The 20,053-nt window shown below is 39.7% G+C and overlaps 1 protein-coding gene across 1 annotated transcript in view; it reads right to left on the bottom strand.

The window, feature by feature from the left end:
- Nucleotides 1-20,053, bottom strand: part of LOC146785455 (calcium-activated potassium channel subunit alpha-1-like) — a 1,319,298-nt gene that overhangs the window by 133,718 nt on the left and 1,165,527 nt on the right. Inside the window, exon 29 of the mRNA XM_085633050.1 lies at nt 7,661-7,855. Within this exon, the coding sequence (XP_085489176.1) occupies nt 7,661-7,855 (195 nt within the window). The remainder of the gene's footprint in view (nt 1-7,660; nt 7,856-20,053) is intronic.

The following is a 20,053-nucleotide window of genomic DNA, read 5'->3' as shown; positions in this document are numbered from 1 at the left end:
CCAGAGAGTGCAACAGTAGGGAAAGTGTTGGATAGCGTAGGGGTAAAAATTAGTACTCCAACTCCAGAGAGTGCAACAGTAGGGAAAGTGTTGGATAGCGTAGGGGTAAAAATTACTATTCCAACTCCAGAGAGTGCAACAGTAGGGAAAGTGTTGGATAGCGTAGGGGTAACAATTAAAATTCCCACTCCAGACAGTGCAACAGTAGGGAAAGTGTTGGATAGCATAGGGGTAAAAATTAATATTCCAACTCCAGAGACTGCAACAGTAGGGAAAGTGTTGGATAGCGTAGGGGTAACAATTACTATTCCAACTCCAAAGAGTGCAACAGTAGGGAAATTGTTGGATAGCGTAGGGGTTACAATTACTATTCCAACTCCACAGAGTGCAACAGTAGGGAAAGTGTTGGATAGCGTAGGGGTAAAAATCACTATTCCAACTCCAGAGAGTCCAACAGTAGGGAAAGTGTTGGATAGCGTAGGGGTAAAAATTAAAATTCCCACTCCAGACAGTGCAACAGTAGGGAAAGTGTTGGATAGCATAGGGGTAACAATTAATATTCCAACTCCAGAGACTGCAACAGTAGGGAAAGTGTTGGATAGCGTAGGGGTAACAATTACTATTCCAACTCCAAAGAGTGCAACAGTAGGGAAATTGTTGGATAGCGTAGGGGTAACAATTATTATTCCAACTCCACAGAGTGCAACAGTAGGGAAAGTGTTGGATAGCGTAGGGGTAAAAATCACTATTCCAACTCCAGAGAGTCCAACAGTAGGGAAAGTGTTGGATAGCGTAGGTGTTAAAATTACTATTCCAACTCCAGAGAGTGCAACAGTAGGGAAAGTGTTGGAGAGCGTAGGTGGTAAAAATTAAAATTCCCACTCCAGACAGTGCAACAGTAGGGAAAGTGTTGGATAGCGTAGGGGTAAAAATTAATATTCCAACTCCAGAGACTGCAACAGTAGGGAAAGTGTTGGATAGCGTAGGGGTAACAATTACTATTCCAACTCCAAAGAGTGCAACTGTAGGGAAAGTGTTGGATAGCGTAGGGCTAAAAATTACTATTCCAACTCCACAGAGTGCAACAGTAGGGAAAGTGTTGGATAGCGTAGGGTTAAAAATTACTATTCCAACTCCAGAGAGTGCAACAGTAGGAAAAGTGTTGGATAGCGTAGGGGTAAAAATTACTATTCCAACTCCAGAGAGTGCAACAGTAGAGAAAGTGTTGGATAGCGTAGGGGTAACAATTACTATTCCAACTCCAGAGAGTGCAACAGTATGGAAAGTGTTGGATAGCGTAGGGGTAAAAATCACTATTCCAACTCCAGAGAGTGCAACAGTAGGGAAAGTATTGGATAGCGTAGGGGTAAAAATTACTATTCCAACTCCAGAGAGTGCAACAGTAGGGAAAGTGTTGGATAGCGTAGGGATACAAATTACTATTCCAACTCCAGAGAATGCAACAGTAGGGAAAGTGTTGGATAGCGTAGGGTTAAAAATTACTATTCCAACTCCAGAGAGTGCAACAGTAGGAAAAGTGTTGGATAGCGTAGGGGTACAAATTACAATTCCAACTCCAGAGAGTGCAACAGTAGGGAAAGTGTTGGATAGCGTAGGGGTAAAAATTAGTACTCCAACTCCAAAGAGTGGAACAGTAGGGAAAGTGTTGGATAGCGTAGGACTAACAATTACTATTCCAACTCCAGAGAGTGCAACAGTAGGGAAAGTGTTGGATAACGTAGGGGTAACAATTACTATTCCAACTCCAGAGAGTGCAACTGTAGGGAAAGTGTTGGATAGCGTAGGGGTACAAATTACTACTCCAACTCCAGAGAGTGCAACAGTAGGGAAAGTGTTGGATTGCGTAGGGGTAAAAATTACTATTCTAACTCCAGAGAGTGCAACAGTAGAGAAAGTGTTGGATAGCTTAGAAGTTAAAAATAACATACTTTTAAATAAAATAATTATTTAAAATAATTAATAATTTAATTATTAAATAACTCAAAATTACTTACAAATACCAATACATATTTATTAAAAACATAACTACCAATAAATAATTAATTAGCAAAAAAATATTAATAAATACCAATAAATAATAATTAAGGAATATTAATTACCAATTTAAAAATTATTGAACAATTACATTTTGTATACCAAAAATTAATTTACAAACATTAATTACCAATTAAAAAATCTTAAACAATTACATATTTTTTTAACACAAAATAATAATTATTATACATTAATTACCAATTAATATTATCTTATTAATATATTAATTAGAAATATCACTAAATAATATTTAAACATATTTAATTACCAATTGATTAATAATCAACAATAAATTATTTTTCATAACCAAAAAATTATTATTTTAAATATTTACCAATTAATAATTAATCTACAATTAATTAATTATCAATACCCAACTACAAATTTAATAATTACTTAATTAGATTTCAATTACTTCCAACACTGTTCCCCTATAAATGCACGAAACACTCAAATAATAAAATAATACAGTTAACATAATTATCAATTAATCAATTATTCAAAACTAATTACCAATTAATAAAAACTTAATTACCAATTAATACTTAATTAACAATAATATAATTAACAATTAATCAATTATTCAAAACTAATTACCAATTAATAAAAAATAATTACCAATTAATACTTAATTAACAATAATATAATTATCAAAACCAATAAATAAATATAAATATTACTTAATTACAATTAAATTACTTCCCACCCTAATCCCCTATAAACCCACAACCCGCTACAGAATTTAAACGCAAAAATTATTTCAAATTAATTTATAATTCCTAAACATTTATAATTAATTTCATATAATTAAACTACTTCCCACCCTGTTCCCCTATAAACCCACAACCCGCTACAGAATTTAAACGCAAAAAATATTTAAAATTAATTTATAATTCCCAAAAATGTATAATTAAATTCATATAATTAAATTACTTCCCACCCTGTTCCCCTATAAACCCACAACCCGCTACAGAATTTAAACACAAAAAATATTTAAAATTAATTTATAATTCCCAAAAATTTATAATTAAATTCATATAATTAAATTACTTCCCACCCTATTCCCCTATAAACCCACAACCCGCTACGGTACTAAAACACAAAATTAACTTAAAAAAAACCATTATTAACATATATAAATTGTATACATATATTTTAAAAACGGTAGAACACTTAACAAAAAATAATTAACACATACATATTAAATACATAATAAAATACATAACAATATTATAAATATCGATATTAGTGACATGGATATTAGTAACATCGATATATTTCATATCGATATTACTAACTTCGATATTACTATCATCGATATAACAAAAATCGATATTACTTACCTTAGGGTCGATATTCTGTCCATCGATATTCTTGACATCGATATTCTGTCCCTACGATATTCTAGACTCGATATTATGGTAGGTCGAAATTAAATTATCGATATTTAGACTGCTCACCCTCCTCAACAGGAGCCCTCCTAAAGGGGGTACAATCTTGTGAATAGAGATAACATAGAAAAAACCTGACAGGTATCAGGATACTGATACATGTTTCTCTCGTTCCTTTCAGGGTTCACAAAGAAACTCAGAGCGAGAAGGATGGTCAGAACAAAGACAAGAAGAGCGTACGAAGTCCAGAGACATGCCACACGCTTCATACTACACTTCTATAAAAGAAGACAAGCCACGATCTAAACCTCAATTTTAAAGAAGAAAGTAGCAGGTTTCAAAGTTAGACATGCCCAGAATTCTGAGGACTCAAATACTGAAAGGGGAATGGGCTCTGACGATGCTAGACAGCACAGCAGAAGTAACAATAGCTCGCCCGAACCTGATGTAATTTCTGGTGACAGTGGAGTTCAATGAGCATATCACGGTGGAAACACCTGCTACGAGGGTAAGTGTCCCACATGGGTTACATGAGATAATACTCCAAAGGGAGGGGGACAAACCCACAAAAGTTAAAGGTCTCTTTTGCGAGAACTTGACTTATGGCTATGACATCCTTTTAGCTGAAAGAAATTGGCCGCCTGAAATTGCTATGGATTACCCAAAGGGAGAAACGGTAATTTTACCAGCTTTTTCCGACCATGTTCCAATATACTTAAACATACAAACGCGCGGGTGTGGGCGGTAGCCCTTGATCCAGCACTATATCGCAACCATGTTGGGTGGGATGCTGAGTAACCATACCATGTAATCCCTGTTAAAACTACTCCAACTCCACATAGACAGTACCCAATAAAGCAAGAAGGCGAAAAAAACAGGTCAGAGAGCTGTTAGATGAACTTGAATACCAGGGTGTAATAGAAACTTGCACCTCCCCAATGAATAATCCTTTGTTTCTGTAATGAAACCTAACAATTATTACCGTCTAGTTTTAGACTACTGACATCTCAACACATGCACTAAAACATTTGCAGTAAAGAATGCACACAGTGCCACATTATTGAATAACATTTTGCAGAAAAAATACAAAACAACACAAGATATCTCAAATGGATTCTTCTGCCAGAATATAGCAGGTATCTAACAGCATTTACTGCGCTAGGTTCACATCGTCAATTATTTAGACTCCCCCAAGGGTATAAGAATAACTCCGGGTTGTTCAGCACTAGGGTAACAGAATTACTTCAGAATTTGGATGAAGAGGCATTGTCCTATGTAGATGATAATTATCTGACGGATGATCAATAACAGGATCACTTGACCAAAGTGAGTACCATAATTTTTTGATTCGCCACTGAGGGCTTCAAATTCAACTTTAAAAAATTGAAAATAGCCCACCTTAATGTCCTATTTCTGGGATACGAGCTATCAAGTGAAGGAAAAAGCCTGGCAGCTAACTTTTTAGAAAAGTGTGCACTGCTCCAGCCTCCTAAATCTTTAAAAAACGTACAATCCATATTGGGATTTTTATGTTGTCAAAACATACATTTTGGATTACGCAGAAAGAGTAACACCTTTCCACGACTTAATTAGACCTGATTTTTCAGTTAGGCATTGGACACAAGAACACACAGATATCCTTTGTTCCCTACAAGCTGACATGATAGTTTCAAAACACTTGCAGACACCCGTAAACATATGCAATCTAGTGATCCGTGTTATAGCAGGTCAATCTGGGTACACTTGCCAAACCTTCAATGAAGGCGAAACAGTTCCCATAGCTTACAAATCACATTTGTACACAAACGCTGAAATGCGCTTTGCTTCTACAGAAAAATACTGACAGCAGTACAGACCACTGTAGTGAGAGAAAGATCACTGGCTCAGGGGAAGCGAATAATAGTAGTAACTCCGGTACCAGCTTTAGAGGCTGCTACAAAGGAAAGCATTCCGAATGCTAAAGCCTTACATCCAAGATGGATACAATGAGCTAATTCTCTCACTCCAACAGATGTAGAATACAGATATGACTCAAGGCTAAAAACACAAGCATTCCTGCAATATGAACAAGAATATCCTCTCCCAACTGAAATAATGCCTCTAGATCAGTATGAATACATTATGTACACTGACGGCTCTGCTCAGCCGACCATAGGAAGTTAACAGCAATACTGAGCAGGGCTCAGCTGGCAGAATTAAAAGCGCTAATACTGGCACTGATAAATATGGATCGAGAGTTCCCCACACTTATAGTGTGCAATTCTTTTTATTGTGTACAGTCATACAACAAATATCTTCACTACTGGGGTCAAAAGTTAGGATTGTAGACCGCAGTTGAGGTCTGTATAAATATGAATAATAAACTTTTAACAACAAGGTAACTACACCAGTGTCTACTCTGAGTCTACTTATTGCTTAATACAACCATAGGCTGCATTTTGCTTCACAGATGTACTTGGTTTTGGGCACATTACGTCATTCTCACATTGGTGGGAATATGTTATTGACATATTTTCATGAAGCTGCAGTTGTTACATTACTGCTTAGAGAACAATCAAATGATTCTGCTGAAGAGGTAAGAAAGTCCCTGTCACAATAGACAGTATGCTCATGAGCCATAGGTAACATTCACACACCATCTGAATGCATTCATGTAAAATTGTTGACAACGCTGTCACTCACTCAAGGTGGCATGCTTCATCATAGGGTCCGCCTCTCACCAAAGTTGGATGCCTGTGTCAATGCTGGGCTCCAAACGAAATTTGGAAGTTACCATTTTTATATGAACATCTTTTCTTATTATCTATTAAATGTATTCCACTTTCTTGCAGGGTTTGAGCACCTTAATAGCGCACTGTTCCTACAAGTGGGTGTTGACCTTTAATGCGTTTTAATGAAAACTAAAAATAAAATATATGATGCATTCTAAAACATGCTCGTTTTTAGACTGGTGACAGGAAGGTATAAGCGATCCGGGAGTGTACCTATAATGGCCTAATTTTGCTTTAACTTTTTCTCCTACTTAATTACAATTAAACAAAGAAGTGTGGCACTGTTGGGTGCACCTCACCGGAAGAGAGGTGCTTATAAATATTATGGACACATGCATCCAACCAGAGCAAGGAGCGGACATAATGATGAATCAAACCCCCTTGAGTGGTTAATGGTCAAGTGTACTGTTTATACTCAATGTATTGAGTAATTGTGTGTATGGCAGCTGCACCCCATTGTACATAAAGTCTGTTGTGACAGGAACATTCTCTACTTTTGGTAGAGACTGGGAGGATAAACTGAATCCCATTAAATATCATTCCAGTATTGTAGTTGAGCTACTACCACAGTTTATTCGTACTTCACCTAATAGATGGTACTTTTACCGATTTAATGGTACTAGATGGATTGGCTTAGGTGGGCTGGAAGTTTATATCTATACTGTTTGAATACAAACATGTGACTAGCAGGTTGCAGACAGATAACTAGATTTTCATTAACTGAGGTGTCAGGCCAACTACTGGAGTGTGGAACATAAGCCCCAGTTGGTTAACATTGTGTACCAGTGTTTGCAGGTTTTGTATTGTCAATGGGCCAATGGAAGCATTGGCTGTGGGGTTTTACAGTATTGGCACTCTTGTCTTGGAGAGTCTGAAATATATGTGTGTCTCTCATGTAGTCTGGAAAGCAGGCCAGCTAGTTAAATGCCTCTCATTGTTTCTAGATCCTATATGAAGGCGATTAAGATGGGTGTGTGCTATGTATAATTGAGAGCATGCCACATTACTCAATATAGTGTGCCAGAGGCATTGGACACACTGCAAACTCTTGGGATTTAGCTGATTCCTATGGAATCTTGAATGTTTTTCAACAGAAATGACTCCTGGAGTATTTTTATTTGGAGTAGTTAACAATGAACAAACATGCAGTGATGCATGGCTTGCATGAACATGAAATAGTCAACCTTTGGATTGACCAACACAACTAATTGAGGTAAACAATGAAAATGTGTTGGCTAACATCAGGAACCATATTGTATCGACTACTGTTTAGGATAGGATAGAAAATACCCCTTGATTAAAACACCCTAGAAATCTCTCACATAGTTTTGCCTATTATTCCCCAGTCCTTAAGTAATCATCTAGTCATGCAATTTGGAGAAAGCAAGAGGGAAGAGCAGAACACATTTATATTTGCCAGCATTAAGAAACTAGGTAACTCACCGAAAAGCTATCCAGCAGTGAGTTGGTCACTGGTAACAGGGACAGCTTACACCTGTCTCTCTCCGCTACAGACATGGCACTCATTAAGTGTCTCTTTAATGTATTATCATCTGCAAGCTGCTCTTCGAGCTCTGGTGTTGTTCCCCCGGTTACTAGTGTCTGAATTAATGCCAGTACTTGAGGGTTATGGTAACTCTAAAAAATAAAATAAAGGAACAATCATGGCAGCTCCAAGTCATTCACAGTACCAGCGGGTGATATACATGAGACAAACATCCATCTCCCAATCCTATCTTAGATTTACAAAATAAAGGAAACTGTTGTCTAAAAAGGACAACAGTCTTTCACGCTTTACAGTTTCATAAGAAAAAGAAACACACACATATCAATTCTTCTATTCCCAACCACCCTCCACTCCTTCAGCAATTGGCACTACAGTTGAAGCCTCTATTTTTATTAAAATATTTTGTACTTGATAACTAAGCGGCTATGCGGAAATTGGTAAATTAAGATGAATTAAACTAAACTAAGGGATTAAACTCATTGAAGTATTAATCTTTCATCTAATTCACAACTAATGCACTTGCAGCTCCAGAAACACCACTTTTTTTTCTTAAGACTTTGGTTATCCCTCTCTTTCATCTTTACAGCCTTTTCTAATTCAACACCACGTACACCAATTTAGCAATCAACTCAAAATAGTTCCATGTACCCCACCATCACACCAGATAGTTGCTTCAGATAAGAAAATCCTACAAACTACAAAAATCCAATACCCACATTGAAGTCTGTAGAGGAAAAAACTAAAGACAGAAAACATGCGCTCTCTAAATCTATTGCTAAACATACATAACAGTTCTTCCAATGACATAGATAGCACTGAAATTCTATTAAATACATCAGTGTGTACAACATACTTGATATTGTGGAACTTATAACCGCTGTTCTTTCGATACACTAGGGCATGGGCCAGAACACCTGTACCCTAGCTGGCAGCTTTGTAGAGGGCCTAACAGTGATGTGCTACTGTTACATTGTGGCAGTTAAAACTAGAGTCATTAAAGAACAAGTACGTTTTCTAAACTTCCACCTGAACAACCACAATAACCCCAACACCACAGCTCTCCTAGAAACTTCGCCAAACAGAGGACTGAAGCAACTTGTCACCGCCCCCATGCACACAGCGGGACACTCACTCGACCCCATCTTCGCAGGAGGAAACAGCGTTTCCTACAGACACACCACAGAACTTCTTTGGACGGACCACCACTGCATCCATTTCTCCTTCAGAAAACCCACTGTACATAAGCACGCGCTCCGCCTCCCTCGCAGAAACTGGAACAAAGTCACCAAAGAACAGCTCACCTCTGCCCTCACCCACACTCCACCTCCAACGATGCCAGATGCTAACACTGCAGCAAGCAACCATCACCGCTGGATCACTAACTGCGCCGACACACTCAACCCCTTCAAGAAAGCTACAGGACAAGAAAGCAAGCCGGTTCACCCCTGCACTCCAAGACTCCAAGCGCTCCTGGTGACTACACGAGAAGACATGGAGGAACAGCAAAACCCCAGAAACACGCACTGCCTACAGAACAGCCCCCACAGCACACCACCAACTCATCAAATCCATAAAAAAGAACTACCTCCAAGACAGAATCTTCACCAATGTCCACAACTCCAAAGAAGTCTGCTCCATCATCCAGGATTTTTTTTAATCTGGCAGCGAAACAACAGACATCCCACCCTCCCAAGACCTCTGCAACAGAATCAGCACTTTTTTTCACCTCAAGATTAAGAAGCTCTATGACAACTTTGACAACCAAGATCTCTGCACTGCTTGAATCCCCAACCCCAGCAACGCCACCCAACAGACCCTTCTCACTTGGAACCCAATCACAACAGAAGGCCCCTTAAATACCATGAAGAGCAGCCATTCTGGAGCACCCACATCTTCACAGAGCTGCCTCGGCCATTGCACCCAAACTACGCCGGGCGATCAACTGCTCTCTCGAACCACCACATTCCCCGACGACTGGAAACACGCTGACGTCAACCCCCTCCTGAAGAAACCCTCTGCAGACCCGAAGGACCTAAAAAATGTCAGGCCCATCTCACTGCTTCCTTTCGCAGCCAAAATGATTGATTATGCCGCCAACTCCCAGCTAGCAAACTTCATCCACACCCTCCTCAACCAGGGCCAAATGGCAGCTCTCATCTTCCTGAACCTCTCAGCAGCCTTCGACACTATCTCACACCGCACACTAACCACAAGACTCCACGATTCCGGCATCTGAGGAAATATAAACATGTGGATGCCTCTGAGCCCATAGATCACAATATTTCCTTGTCTTTCAGTCCTTTTTATTGACTGTAAGTATCAATTTAATTTTTCTGTTTACACTTGTTTTAAAGAGAGAAAACACTTCATCAATAGACTTTTCACCTGTCTTTTACATAAAAATCACAAATGTCTTGTACACTTATTTGCACTTTTAAACATCAACATATAACAAATCGTGCATCTGTTGCACAAATTAAATCACTTACATACAAAAATATTTACAGTACAATACAGTACACAAATGTCCAACTGATTACACTTTTGGAACCCTAACTTGGTTGGTCCTCAAACGTCACAATCTCTTTTGTTCCTTAGCAGGGTCAGAAAGGACATTTTTTAATCAGTTTTATGAGGGAACCTTAAATTTGTTGTTGTTCCTTCTCAAGGGAAGCATAACCACTTTGGTATTTTTCCCAATATGTTCTGAATCGCTGCTTGTATGTTGCCAACGCATTTCGACCTGTAATATGTGGACCCGCGACTTTATGGTGAGGGCTTCTTCAGGGCTTATTGATGTTCTGAAAGGACATCTTTTGCCTGTATGGGTAACAATGTGTCTAGTTTTAGTGTACATTCATTTTGATGCGTCTTAATAGTAAATTAGTTCTGGTAAACTTACGTACCACATATTCCTTTTTTCGGGTTTTTCCAGGCTGGCAGCTTCCTTTATCCTACAAGCATATACATATTTATTAGGACAGGAGTACCCCTCTGGTCATCTAGCGTATGCACGCATTTTGGATTTGCTAGGTTTATTAATTGTGTACCTACCCAGTCTGGTTCGTAGGGAAAGCCTGTTCAATTTCGTGAGATCTGCAGCTCTATGCGTTCATGCAGTGGGTCGTTTCTGTAAAAGTTTTAAAGTTATATTTTAGTGGACCCACGGAGGAAGGATTTTCACTCTGTTGACATGCAACTATCCCGTAACTTGACTCCCTTCCTACTACTTTTTAGGAATCGCTTCCATGTGGGAAACGGAGGGTCAACTATTTGCTTGTGTTGTTAGCGCGGATTACGGACCAAGAGCGCTTGTTGTGTGTTTGTTCTTGTGCCCGAAAGGAAGCCTTCTTGTCCCGCATTTCACCCGTTTCTGATGTTAGTTCGTGAATCTTAGTTCTTTTTCTCTCGTTTGAACTTACTTTCGATCAGGGGTCTCGGACTTTGCTTCTCTATCAGCTTATTCTCTCCGCGTCCATGCCGTTTTGGAGCTTCCTACATTTGAAATGCCGGCTGTTTGGTCTATTTGCCATGCGCGGGGCGCGCCTGCGTTCCACGTCATGCCGTTGATGTTACCATGTTCGTTTATACATTTTCGATTCCGCGTCGTCCATTAGCTGTTGCCGTGGGGATACTTTGTTTGTTTTTTGGTCATTTTTACTGTGTTTTGTTGTTCTGTTGTTTAATAAAGTTATGGATACTTTCTCTCTTATTGCATCCGTGGTGTCCTTTTACGTCGGCATCTTTTAGGCGATGTTTCTTTCCTTTTGCCTTATGTTTTTCGTGCCTTCGTGAAAAAGCATTTCATGTTTGTTGTTCAGGGGATGTGATTTTGTGCCTACTACTCAGCACGTTACAGTGGGTGCTTGACTGGTCTCCTTGCATAGCGCCCTTATCTCTGCTTGCTGTTCTTTTATGTCACCAATCTGCATTTTGGGGAGACTGGTTATTAGTTTTAGAGCATTATTTTCAATTGTGGTTTTCACCTATTTTATGCCTTATTGAAGACAGGTTGACCTGTAGTCTCAGTAAACATGGATGGGGGAATACAGAAGAAACCTTTATATGACATTTGAAAGTTCTGTCATTTCATTTAGTCCATTTTCGATTGTACCCAAGAACATTATAGTTTTTGCTTCTATCTTGGATAAAAGGGAGTCAATATTCTTTCCTTTTATATGTCGCAATACTGTCCATTTTATTTCGTTGGGTCCATGATTTCTTTCAATGCAGTGTGCAACCATTGGTGCATTTGGAGTCTTACATTTGATTCGTGACCGGTGTTGGGAAATCCGATTTTTAATGGGTTGCGTCGTTTTTCCGATGTATGCTTATGAGCAAGGGCAGACCACACAGTAAATTACATTTTGAGAGTTACAATTCGTAAAGTTATCATGATTGATGAACTTGGTGCCATATGTGAATTTTGTTCCTTCAATTGTGCTGTCACACGAGATGCAATTTCCACATTTTCTGTGTCCTTTGATTGGTGGCAATGACAACATTGTCCTTAGTGTGGTTTCCGGTTTTGGCATGGTTGTGTTTGCGTGTACTAGTCTTTCTTTTATACTTGTGTTTTTTTCAAGGCGAATATTGGTGTCTGTTTGAAAGGTGGCAAACCCTTGACTGTATTCCAATTCTTTCTGATGATTTTTTGTATTTCATTTGTACATCCTGAATATGTTGTTACGCAGACAAGGGGCATATCTTCCTGTTTGTTTTTTGGAGTCAGAAGAGATTCTCGCGGAGTATACCACGCTCTTTTCATTGCTTTCTTCAAAAAATGTATTCCAATATTCCTCAAGAAGCAGGCCTTGAAGCCCTACAAGTCTTTTTAGACAAACGAGTTCGACCACATATTGTACCAACTTCTTCGATACTACAGATAGCAGAAATATGCTTAAAATACAATTTTTTTACATTCAATGACACACAATTTCTACAAATCATGGGTACAGCGATGGGTTGTCCCTTCGCTCCGGGAAATGGCCATAATGTTTATGGCCTTATTCGAAGAGAGGTGGGTATATAACAACAACCCCCATGACGGACACATCAAAATCTGGCGTCGATATATCGACGATGTGTTCATGCTTTGGAGAGGCAATGAAGAACAACTTGAAACTTTTGTGGTTTGGCTTAACAACAGGAACCCCAATATTCAATTTACTGTAAACACCAACAAAACAGAAATGAATTTCCTTGACATTCTGGTGAAACATGAAGACGGCCATCTATATACCACCCTTTTCACAAAAAAAACTGACAGAAATACATTTTTACATTTTTCAAGTTTCCACCAACGCAACTTGCGAGAAAATTTACCATTCAGCCAATTCCTCAGGATAAGGCGCAACTGCTCAAAAAAGGAAGATTATTTCAAAAATGCGACAGAACTTCTGGAAAAACTGCAAAAGAGAAACTACCCAAAAAAGCTTTTGAAGAAAGCAATGAAAAGAGCGTGGTATACTCCGCGAGAATCTCTTCTGACTCCAAAAAAACAAAAAGGAAGATATGCCCCTTGTCTGCGTAACAACATTTTCAGGATGTACAAATGAAATACAAAAAATCATCAGAAAGAATTGGAATACAGTCAAGGGTTTGCCACCTTTCAAACAGACACCAATATTCGCCTTGAAAAAAAACACAAGTATAAAAGAAAGACTAGTACGCGCAAACACAACCATGCCAAAACCGGAAACCACACTAAGGACAATGTTATCATTGCCACCAATCAAAGGACACAGAAAATTTGGAAATTGCGTCTCGTGTGACAGCACAATTGAAGGAACAAAATTCACATATGGCACCAAGTTCATCAATCATGATAACTTTACGAATTGTAACACTCAAAATGTAATTTACTGTGTGGTCTGCCCTTGCTCATTAGCATACATCGGAAAAACGACGCAACCCATAAAAAAACGGATTTCCCAACACCGGTCATGTATCAAATGTAAGACTCCAAATGCACCAATGGTTGCACACTGCATTGAAAGAAATCATGGACCCAACGAAATAAAATGGACAGTATTGCGACATATAAAAGGAAAGAATATTGACTCCCTTTTATCCAAGATAGAAGCAAAAACTATAATGTTCTAGGGTACAATCGAAAATGGACTAAATGAAATGACAGAACTTTCAAATGTCATATAAAGGTTTCTTCTGTATTCCCCCATCCATGTTTACTGAGACTACCGGTCAACCTGTCTTCAATAAGGCATAAAATAGGTGAAAACCAGAATTGAAAATAATGCTCTAAAACTAATAACCAGTCTCCCCAAAATGCAGATTGGTGACATAAAGGAACAGCAAGCAGAGATAAGGGCGCTATGCAAGGAGACCAGTCAAGCACCCACTGCAACGTGCTGAGTAGTAGGCACAAAATCACATCCCCTGAACAACAAACATGAAATGCTTTTTCACGAAGGCACGAAAAACATAAGGCAAAAGGAAAGAAACATCGCCTAAAAGAAGCCGACGTAAAAGGACACCGCGGATGCAATAAGAGAGAAAGTATCCATAACTTTATTAAACAACAGAACAAAAAAACACAGTGAAAATGACCAAAAAACAAACAAAGTATCCCCACGGCAACAGCTAATGGACGACGCGGAATCGAAAATGTATAAACAAAACGTCCCCATGGTAACATCAACGGCATGACGTGGAACGAAGGCGCGCCCCGCGCATGGCAAATAGACCAAACAGCCGGCATTTCAAATGTAGGAAGCTCCAAAACGGCGTGGACGCGGAGAGAATAAGCTGATAGAGAAGCAAAGTCCGAGACCCCTGATCGAAAGTAAGTTCAAACGAGAGAAAAAGAACTAAGATTCACGAACTAACATCACAAACGGGTGATATGCGGGACAAGAAGTCTTCCTTTCGGGCACAAGAACAAACACACAACAAGCGCTCTTGGTCCGTAATCCGCGCTAACAACACAAGCAAATAGCCGACCCTCCGTTTCCCACATAGAAGCGATTCCTAAAAAGTAGTAGGAAGGGAGTCAAGTTACGGGATAGTTGCATGTCAACAGAGTGAAAATCCTTCCTCCGTGGGTCCACTAAAATATAACTTTAAAACTTTTACAGAAACGAGCCACTGCATGAACGCATAGAGCTGCAGATCTCACGAAATTGAACAGGCTTTCCCTACGAACCAGACTGGGTAGGTACACAATTAATAAACCTAGCAAGTCCAAAATGGGTGCATACGCTAGATGACCAGAGGGGTACTCCTGTCCTAATACATATATATATATGCTTGTAGGACAAAGGAAGCTGCCAGCCTGGAAAAACCCGAAAAAATGAATATGTGGTACGTAAGTTTACCTGACCTAATTTACTATTAAGACGCATCAAAATGAATGTACACTAAAACTAGACACATTGTTACCCATACAGGCAAAAGATGTACTTTCAGAACATCAATAAGCCCTGAAGAAGACCTCACCATAAAGTCGCGGGTCCACATATTACAGATCGAAACGCGTTGGCAACATACAAGCAGCGATTCAGAACATATTGGGAAAAATACCAAAGTGGTTATGCTTCCCTTGAGTAGGAACAACAACAAATTTAAGGTTCCCTCATAAAACTGATTAAAAAATGTCCTTTCTGACCCTGCTAGGACCAAAAGAGATTGTGACGTTTGAGGACCAACCAAGTTAGGGTTCCAAAAGTGTAATCAGTTGGACATTTGTGTACTGTATTGTACTGTAAATATTTTTGTATGTAAGTGATTTAATTTGTGCAACAGATGCACGATTTGTTATATGTTGATGTTTAAAAGTGCAAATAAGTGTACAAGACATTTGTGACTTTTATGTAAAAGACAGGTGAAAAGTCTATTGATGAAGTGTTTTTCTCTTTAACCCCTTCAGCGCGGCGCGGATTTCCGCGCCACGCTGAAGATTCCGTGTGCGGGCGGGGCCATGACGGAACGGTTCCGTCATAAGCACAGCCCAACCGACGTGCATGACGGAACCGTTCCGTCAAGTGCGTCGAAGGGGTTAAAACAAGTGTAAAACAGAAAAATTTAATTGATACTTACAGTCAATAAAAAGGACTGAAAGACAAGGAAATATTGTGATCTATGGGCTCAGAGGCATCCACATGTTTATATAGCCAATGTAATGATTCTGGCCTCTGCAACCCTTATTGAATCAATCCCCAGTTTTTATACACGGCATCTGAGGAAAGGCCCTTGACTGGACACGTTTATTTCTCACAAGCAGAACTCAGCGAAGTAGACTCCCACCCTACCTCTAAGAACCGACAGAGACCAGATCTGGAGTACCCCAGGGATCCTCCCTCAAACCCACTCTCCAACATTTACATGGCCCCATCACAACAATTGTCAACAACCACGAGGTCAACATAATCTTCTACACTGACGACACCAAGCTCATCCTCTCCCTCACCAAGGAACTCAACATCTCCAGCCACAACTTCCAAGAAGGGATGAAAGCCATCCCCACCTGAATGAAGAAGAGCTATCTGAAACTCAACGCTGAGAAAACAGAAGTCCTCATCCTTTTCTCCACCCCCTCAGTTGGGGATGACACCTGGTGACCCCTCGACATTGGAACACCCCCACCCGACAGACCATGCACAAAACCTCTGGTGCATCGCTCACTATGAACCACCAGATCAATGCCGTATACTCGTCCGGTTTCAACAACCTCCGCATACTCCGAAAAACGTTCAGATGGATCCCCTCTGAATCCAGTAAGACAGTCACAAACACCCTCATCACTAGCAGACTGGACAATGGCAACGCCCTCTATGCCGGAATCAACAAAAAATTAATTCGCAAGCTCCAGACAGTCCAGAACGTCGCAGCCAGACTGATCCTAGAAATCCCCCATCACAACCACATCACCCAACACCGCCACGATCTCCACTGGCCCCCAATCGAAAGAAGAATAACCTTCAAGCTCCTCACGTACGCATACAAGGCCCTCCACAACATCAGACCAGCATACCTAAACAACCGCCTCTCCTTCCATGCACCCAAGAGAAACCTGCGATCAGCCGACCTCCCTCTGGACACCACCCTACACATCTACAAGACCAGACTGGGTGGAAAATCCTTCTCCTTCCTCACAGCCAAGAACTAGAATGACCTCCACATCTGGCAAAGGCCTACACTGCTCCAGTTCAGGAAGGGACACTCACGGGTGAGTAGCTGTGCTTTACAAACCCTTGTTTGATTGATTTAAGTTTTCCAGTTCTATATACTGCACGCCTTCAGTTCTATATACTGCACCTCTTTACTTTGTATATCCATCCATCCATCCATCCATCCATCCATCCATCCATCCATCCATCCATCCATCCATCCATCCATCCATCCATCCATCCATCCATCCATCCATCCATCCATCCATCCATCCATCCATCCATCCATCCATCCATCCATCCATCCATCCATCCATCCATCCATCCATCCATCCATCCATCCATCCATCCATCCATCCATCCATCCATCCATCCATCCATCCATCCATCTATCTATCTATCTATCTATCTATCTATCTATCTATCTATCTATCTATCTATCTATCTATCCTATCTATCTATCTATCTATCTATCTATCTATCTATCATCTATCCATTAAAAAAACAAGGGTTTAAAATGATGTTTTAGTTAGGTGACAGTCATATAAAAACTAGTGTTTAAAAACTGAAAAAATGCAGAAATTCCCTAGCCATAATTCTGTGAGCTAACTATAACATAGGTTCCCATCATGCACTGCTAATGACCTAACATATTACATCACTCATGACATGGCAAGTGAAATCATTGATGACGTCTCAGATGACATCATCCATGATACTATTACCAAAATTACTCCGTACACCCTTACATCATTTTAAAAAGAGAAATTGGTTGTAAAGGGCTCACAGAGAAGTAGAGCCTAAGTGTATTGTGTGCAGGTATTGGTGGATAGAATAAACAAAGGGAACGTTAGGGAGCCAAGAGTGGTCATGCAATGCGAAAGCACTATGGTACACAAATTAACTATCAGTAACGATTTGATTGTAAATAACGACTTTAATAATAACATTAATTTGCAAGTGTTTATGAACATAAAAGGAATAGCTATAAAAAAAGATGACCTAATGGCACAATATATGCGTAATTATAGAACAAACTGGTGGAAATGCCATGTATTATCAGAGTTATGACATAAAACGAATTTTCTACATGAATATCAAGGAATCAGCCTGTTGAAAAATGAACCATTATTAAAGGGTGCAAACTTACGGTAGGATAGAAACATTAATTTAAATAACGATATAAATGAAAGAATGGGTACCATACAATTTGAACATTTTTCAACATTTTTACCAGTGCTCTAAGGCAAAGAGCTGATGGCGTGCAATTCCTGGTGCGTGCTCTGTCCGTGCACGCAGATTGGTTTCTGAAAAGCCGGTAACCAAAGTGGTTCAACAGTGCCATGGCGCACAGCCTGTGGGAAGTGGGACCATAGTCCCATGCGATTCAAAGTACATTCATATTAAACATTGTTTATCCATTTTATCCTTTTTTACAGTTTAAACAAAATGAAGCGCTGATATTCACATCCTCTGTGTTTATTAACAATATGTGAGGGCATATTATCTGTAGTGACCTAGAGAGAGGGCACTAAGACCCTGCAGCAAGACACTCAGGGACCTGAGGGCAACCGGACACCACATCCGGTCAAGGGTGTGGGGAGGGGCAGAAAGGACACGAGAGGGTACGAGGGTGGACACAGGCACGAGGAGCTCGTGGGCACAGAATATAATAAAGCATTACCATCACCCTTACCTGACTCCTGTGTCGTCCTTAGGAACACGACATTATCAAGGGCCATTTCGCCGCTTTTTTGGCTTTAAAAGCCAAAAAAGCGGCAAAAATGACATCGCCCTATTAACAAGGCGGCGCTAACATGCATTAGCACATGTTAGCAGCCGTTTTTCAAAGGCCACGGTTTGCATCGCTAATGAGATGAAAAGTAGGCGTTCCTTTCAGGAATAAACAGGAAAATGATCGCTAACCGTACAGCGACGTATTTACAAGCCATCCCAGAAAAAGCTTAGCGATGAAAAACTCCGCGCTTACTGCTGATATCGCCTAATACTAACGTCTGCTAAATTCTCAACTTAGCCATGTACATAATGGGAGGTGGATTGTTTGGTTACATCCACTTCTCCCTATTTACAACAGTTTCTTCAGCGCTGTTCTGACATCGCTGGTTTTCACGTGGTATTGATGACAGTCGCCATATATCGGCGGATTTCACATCGCCTGATAGCAAATCGTTGCAAATATGCCGCTAACATGGCGATGTGATCCGGCGATATACAGCGATAATGTAAAATTCGCTAGACGCGTTTAGCGATATTTATTTCTCGTTGTTGATGATATGCCCCGTAGATTTCAAAATGTAAAATCCACAGTAGATCCTTTGCTTGTGACGAGTTCAAACTTCATCCTATTAACCTAATGCATTTTGAGAAGACCCTCGTCTTCAGGGGTTACTACAAAGTGAAAGTGCTAGAAATTAACACCTTGTATTACCCACCAGTTATCAACACACATATGTGTTTCTGCCATACAGTTATCCACATAAAAGTACCTAATTGATACTCCCAACGGTGCACATAAACACCAATTTACCAATCACAATACCAGCGGACATGAGAAACCAGATTAATTAAGGTCGTATTTCCTTACTTTACCACAGTGTGATTTTAGCCTTTGTTTTTTTCTGTAAATTTCAGTTTTTCTTATCATATTTTAATTTTGGTATGTGTATAAGAGTTGTAAGGTGATCAACTGCCATGTTGAACAACCTATGTCTGTGAGCACTGAGCGAACAGGGCCAGGCCTCCAGCCTCTACCTGTGTCTAATCTTTTACAGGCAATCAACCCTACCCCTTCTGCACAGAGTCATTAGCTTTGTGAAGAGGTAGTTTTATGCAAATCAGGCCTGTAGATTTTTCCTATTATTATTTTGTTTTGGTATTTTTGCAAATTTGTGTGTGATTTTTTAAAACAATATATTTTTTTATTTTTATTTTAAAAATGTTTGATTGTTTGATTTTTGAAACTTTTTGTTACTTATGTTTTCATACAGATTTTTATGGTGGTCTCTCAAATGCATCTTCATCACTTTTGTAACAACTCTTTTGTTAGTCTCGCTTGAAGGGACCACCTGGTGACATTTGTCGCAGTATGTGGTGAAATACTACATATTGTTGTCTTCTTCCGCCAGTTGCCATTTTCATACACCGGGAGGTGCTCTTCCTACTTTTCCTTCACCTAAATTA

Source organism: Triturus cristatus, chromosome 11 (assembly GCF_964204655.1).
Source record: "Triturus cristatus chromosome 11, aTriCri1.1, whole genome shotgun sequence".
Taxonomy (NCBI): domain Eukaryota; kingdom Metazoa; phylum Chordata; class Amphibia; order Caudata; family Salamandridae; genus Triturus; species Triturus cristatus.
The sequence above is the reverse complement of the archived record's forward strand: the minus strand, read 5'-3'. Positions and strand labels throughout refer to the sequence as shown.